Genomic DNA, 5962 nt, shown 5'->3' on the forward strand with positions numbered 1-5962 from the left:
TGTGCTGCTGCAGCCCCAGTGACTTTGTGAGGGCTGTGGGGTAGGATACTGCTTTTCCTACAAGGAACTGCCTGACTTAGCAATCTTCCCAAGGTCACACATCAAAGTCTGACAGAGCAGACAGTCTGAGACAGTCCCAGGCTAGGGCTCAAACCACAGAACCAGCCCTTCCTTGTTAGGGCAGCAAAACAAATCTCTGCACATGGATTGAATTACAAGCTTATAACAGAGTTTGGTACCGAACTGCAAAGTGAGCACTCGAGCCCCCGGTTCCTTATTCTGGCCACTCACAGATCCCTTTCCTGAATGCTGATTATCAGCAAAGCTGCAAATGATTTCAGGCCTCTGAGTCCCAGCAATAATTGCCTATTGTGTCTGCTGCAGCCAGTCCTTTCACGTTGATATTCCACCAAAGCAGCCATCAGATGACTGATCCCACCACTGTACAAGTTTTTTTTCCCCTACACAAAGGAAGCAACACAGCACACTCTAAAGAAAAGGAGACAGAGAGGCTGTGACAGAGATCATTAGCTTTACTACAGTCAGAAATACCTCTGATGGCAAGATCACATGGGGAGAACACAGAAAGCAGAGAGGGAAGCTGGCTAAGGGCCTTTGTGGTGCCCAAACACAAGCAGCTCTATTTCTCTCTTCAACTCAGAAGGAACAGAGCTGATGATGGCAAACCAACCCAGGGAGAGGAACTGTGCTCCTGTCATGCCAGACTACATCCCAGCTCTCCATTAAGGACAGTGACAGGTCCTGTGTGTTTGTTCTCCTAAGCTCCTTACAGGGCTTATCAATATGTAAGTAACAGAGATCTGGTTCCCAGGCAGAGGCAGCTCCAGGAGTTTCCCCACTCTGGCACTGACTGCCCTCTCTCCAGCCAGCACCACTGAACACGGGCTCACACCTACCTTGATCTGCCTGTGGATGATGTCTCTGGTGATGTTGGCTTTTGCCATCTTCTTGCAGTGGGGCAGACGAAGAGAAGCAGTGGGAAGAGCTGCTGTGCATCCAAGCATGCCAGGATCCACGCTGAGGTGTTCAGTTACCTGCAGGACAGCAGGGACACAGCAGGGGCGCGGCGGGGACGCCGCACGTTAGGCCATGCACACACTGCCCAGCTCCAGAAACACGGGCTAACAGCTGGGAAGTTGGGAATGAAGGCTCCTGAAGAAACTCAGGGGAGGAACAATGCAAGAATGGATGTCTGACTCAAGGCCATTCCCGGTTTGTGGAGAAAGTCAGGATGAGCAGAATTCCAGGACAATTTCCAGGTATCAGCCTGGAAAATCCATGCTTCTATCCCAGCAGAGACCCTGTGAGCCCAGAGCAGTTTCCTGCCCCAGGCTTCCCTCCCACCATTCCATGACCACTCCTGTCCAATGCCATGTTTCCCAAACTCTACAACCAACAAAGTGAATAAACACAGCATTGATGCTTTTGGCCACATCTCTCTCATTTACTACATTGGATTATCAGCAAAACACCCCTAAAATATCCAAAAGGGCATAAACATTCCTTGGAAATCACAACATGATGTCACAACTGAACACCTAATTACCCCAGCAAGAGAAAAGAGGTAACCAGTTAAAATTGAATTTCCAGGAGAAATTAAGAGTTTTGCACGCTCTTAATGGAGTTTAATGTACTAACCTAAATAATTGAAACCCCATGGAATTGGCTACTTCTGCTAAAAAAATATTCAAATTGCAGAGTGATGGTCCCAACCCTGAGCTGGACAGGCTGCCTAGCAAAGGATCAGTCAGTCCCTGAGAAATGCTGCAATTCCCCCAGTTTCCACCCCACTGCCTGGCCCATTTAGACATTTCTACAGTTCTCTTTAACATAACAAAAAGAATAAAAATGAAATTTCAAACACCCATTTTGTCCTATGTAACCTTCTAGTTTAAAAACATTTCCAAGCAGAACAAGCCAAAATTTTCCTCTTCTAAATGAGGAAATGCTGATTCATTGAAACAAGAGCATTTCACAGAAACGCTGCAACAAACAGGAGTCCTGGCAACCCTCATCTGATTCTCTGCTGCCACAGGAGGGCTTCTAGTGGCCCTCCTGTCCCACCCTGCCGTGGCAGGGACACCTCCCTCTGTCCCAGGCTGCTCCAAGCCCTGTCCAACCTGGCCCTGGGATGGGGCAACCACAACAACAACTTCCCTGAGGAGCTGGGAATGGCTCCCAAGGACAGGAAGGGGAGGAAGCAGCAGCATCTGGGCACAAGGGCAGGTGGATCTGCTGACCCTGCAGCTCCTGAGAGGATTCTGAGCTGCTTCCCCAAACTCTGGGACTGGGACTGAGGGGCAGGAATGTATCCAGGGAAGGGAATGGAGCTGGAAGGGGCTGGAGCCCCAGGAGGGGCTGAGGGAGCTGGGAAGGGGCTCAGCCTGGAGCAAAGGAGGCTCAGGGGGCCCTTGTGGCTCTGCACAGCTCCTGCCAGGAGGGGACAGCCGGGGGGTCGGGCTGTGCTCCAGGAACAGGGACAGGAGCAGAGGGAATGGCCTCAGGCACAGACACAGGGACAATATCCCACACACCTCAGTGCCTTCCGCTCTCCTCAGAGCTCCCCTACAACATTCCCAGGCTCTGCCCACAACCTCCCCTCTCCAAGCACCATCCAGCTCCCTCCTCCTCTTCCCTGCCCGGCAGATTTCTTGTCTCCCTCTTTGAGGGCAGTTGGATTTGGCTCTTAGGACCCCACCATGCCAGTGCCAAGCAGGCTGTCACGTCCCCACTGACAAACACTCCACTGCTCTTTTGGGAGTATTTTTCTCACATTTCCCACCTCTAGTTATGGCTAATTTCTAATCAGCTCCTTTCTCTTCCAACAGCCTCAAGGACACACGTGGGAAAATGCATGTGCATGGGAAGATCCATCTCTCCCATATACAGCCATAAATAACCCACACCAGGAGGCCAATTTAGAGCTAAATAAGTCACTGCAAAACCATTAATACCCCATAACCCCTCTATATAAACAGAGAGAAGAAATAGCCAAACCCCCCAAAACCACCACTCCTTAACAGACTGTTAAAAACTCTGTTTTTCAACAGAGACTTCTCTGTGCAGCATTTTCTACCTTGTGGAACATCTTAACTTTACTTCTTAAAAAATACAGGCGAGGAAAATCACCCAAGAAGTCAGACCTTGGGTAACAGGCTTGGATAAAACCCAGTCCAACAGGAATGCAGGAGCCCAAGGTGTCTCTCTTTCCAGGAAAGTGCTCGATTTGGCAGCTGGGTGCTGTAAAAGGCTCAAAGGTCTCCCAGACCTTGTGCCTTTGCTTGGCCAAGAAGGCTCCAAGAGCCTTTCCTCCTTTGCTATTTTTGTTGCTTAACAGGTATTCCCCAACTACAAAGGCTCTGGCAACTTTTAAATTATCATGGTTACACAGACAAAGGATTAAGAAGCCCAAATTCTCATTCCAGATCACATTCTGAGCATTAGCCACAACTGATCACAGTCCCAGACTCCCAGTCCCCATGGATATGACAGTGACCTCATTCAAATATTAAATAAATAAATAATAAACAATAAAATAAATATTAAGTGTTCTTAACACTAAAGACCCCACCACTGTACAGGCAGATCCAGCCTCCAGTTTCAAACTGATCCTGGAATAAAACAAAATCTCCCAAGACTTTTAAATCTCCTGCAAAATATGTAATAAAAATCAGACAAAAATCAACTGTGCCTCCCAATTTCTTAGACACAAAGGCCTCCAAACATGAAGTCCCTCCAAAGAGTCTGTCTTTGTCACCACTAAAGGAATTGGAAATTCTTTGGAAACTTCCACCATGGAAATTGGTAAAGAATGTTCCTCTTTAGGCAAAACCACCGTGCAAATTCTGCTCTAACCCATTCTTGCAGCTTCTGGCTTTTAACTAACCTGGCACAACCAGCCCCTGGTGGAAAGAGGGATGGAGCCCCAGAGTGAGGGACAATTTAGGACAGATCTGCACTGCTGCTACCAGGGCTGACTCCACAGGCAGCTTCCCTTGGCTCCAGCCAGTGACAGCCCCAGCCCTGGCTGTGTGCTCCAGGCCAGGCTGGACAGGCCCTGGAACAGCCTGGGATGTGGAGGTGCTGCTGCCCTGCAACAAAACCATCCCTGAGGTCCCTTCCAACCACCCCGTCCCATGGCCCGCGACCTCTCTGGGGTTATTCCTCGGATGACACCGGGGCACGTTTCTCTATCACCCCTCAAGGACAGCTTTCCCTCATCCCTCACTGCTCCAGCCTGCCTGGAGCACCTGGACAGGAGAAAAACCTGGGGTGCAGTGACAGCCTCTGCTCACACTGCTCCCTGAGCACACGGAGAGAGGATCAGCCCACCTGCAGCTCCTGCACTTTCCCCTGGCCTCCGCGGCCGCACACAACTGCAGGGCACCAACGGGGCTTTCGCAAGGCTCAAATGCACAGTCAAAAATTAACAAGGCACACATTTCCATGGGCTCCAAACTGGGCAGGCTCTGTTTGCACTGACAGCCACTGAAAAGCCCCTTAAGCTCCTGGGAAAGTACACTTCCAAAGGGTACTCCAGGGCATGGAGAGGAACACTCATGCCAAGCCTGGAAACAAAACCTCCACACTGATAACACAAATAATTCCATCAATTTAACATCAAACACTCCCAACACAGCCTGGATTTGGGGGATTGCTCCTTGGCTGGATTGTATTTCCCTCTCATGGAGCCACCTGAGCACCTCCCACCCACAGAAACACAGTGATGGGCGCTGCACAGGGGGGCAGAGCCCCAGCCTTGGCACCAGCACCCTTTGGGAAACTCCATCCGCCCCAAGGAGCTCCCCAGAGCAGCAGGACTCCCAAAATCAGCACTTTCAAACAAGCAATCCCATTCCTAACTGCCTGGATGTGCCCAAGTGTCTCAGGCTCCAAACTCAAGGTCACTGGAAAAAAACAGCACTCTGCACACCACGAGCCTCTGAATACACAGCTCACCCCAAGGGAAGATTCCTTAGACCCTTCCCTTCACCACCTATAAATTATTTCACCCCTCCAAACACCACCCAGAACCTGCCCTGAGAGGCTTCCTTATCTTCACAACTTATTTTCCTGCCCTCTTGACTTTCCAAGAGGTCACAGATCAAATTAAAATACATAAGTGTAGACAGAAATTTTTGTTTTAAGGAAACCTGAAAACCCAAGAGGGAATGCCCTGGTTAGCAGCAAACACCTAGTTAAAAGGTTTTTCTCCAGCTGAAGGAGCTGTCGGGAGCAGCAGTGGCTCCCCAGGATGGCCGGAGCAGGGAGCCAGGAGAAGAGGTGAGATGGGAGCCCTGGCAGGGGCAGCACAGGGGAACTCTGACACACTCGGGCCACACGGTGCTCACAGCTCAGCCCTCCCAGTGCAATCCTGCCTGCCCTGACCCAGCTGACACACCCACGGGAAAAGGGAAGAGAACAGAGAACCCCCAGCCCGCACAGGCAACACCCCAGCGCCAAGATGCACACGGCCCAGCAGCTCCAGGAGGAGAGGCTGACCCCCTCTCCAGGGAAAGGGGCTGCAGCACACCCAGCAGGGCAGGGAATGGCTCTGGAAGGCTTTAGCCAGGGCACAGCGAGCACAGGAGGGAGCAGGGCAGTGTCACACCCAGGAAAGGGGAGAGGAGTGGGAGGACAGGGCAGTGCTGGGGTGGGAGGGGGAAAGGAGGCAGAGAGCAGGGGCTGTACCTGGCAGGGGTGGCACCAGCAGATGCAGGGCTGGGGGGAACAGGGCCTGGGCAGGATGGGGGTGAGGGGCTGCGGTGGGAGGATGGATAAAGGAGAGATCCCTAAAGGCAGTCAGGCTCCTGGTAAGGAGAAGGAGGTGACACCTCGGGGGACAGCAGACAGAGCCTGGGGTGGGGGGAACTGATGGGAAAGACAGGGGTGGGGGAAATGTCAGGAAAGGGAGGCGAGGGGGGCAGCCGGGAGGGAAGGG

The 5962-nt window shown here is 51.7% G+C and overlaps 1 protein-coding gene across 1 annotated transcript in view; it reads right to left on the reverse strand.

Annotated features, from left to right (window-relative positions):
- The window catches only part of WDTC1 (WD and tetratricopeptide repeats 1), a 19168-nt gene extending 17554 nt beyond the window's left edge, over window positions 1-1614 (reverse strand). Inside the window, exon 1 of the mRNA XM_005427079.3 lies at window positions 918-1614. Coding sequence (XP_005427136.1) covers window positions 918-1025 — 108 coding nt within the window. The 5' untranslated portion in view covers window positions 1026-1614. The remainder of the gene's footprint in view (window positions 1-917) is intronic.
- Window positions 1615-5962: the final 4348 nt, after the last annotated feature.

The sequence above is a fragment of the Geospiza fortis genome, unplaced genomic scaffold (assembly GCF_000277835.1).
Source record: "Geospiza fortis unplaced genomic scaffold, GeoFor_1.0 scaffold432, whole genome shotgun sequence".
Lineage (NCBI taxonomy): Eukaryota > Metazoa > Chordata > Aves > Passeriformes > Thraupidae > Geospiza > Geospiza fortis.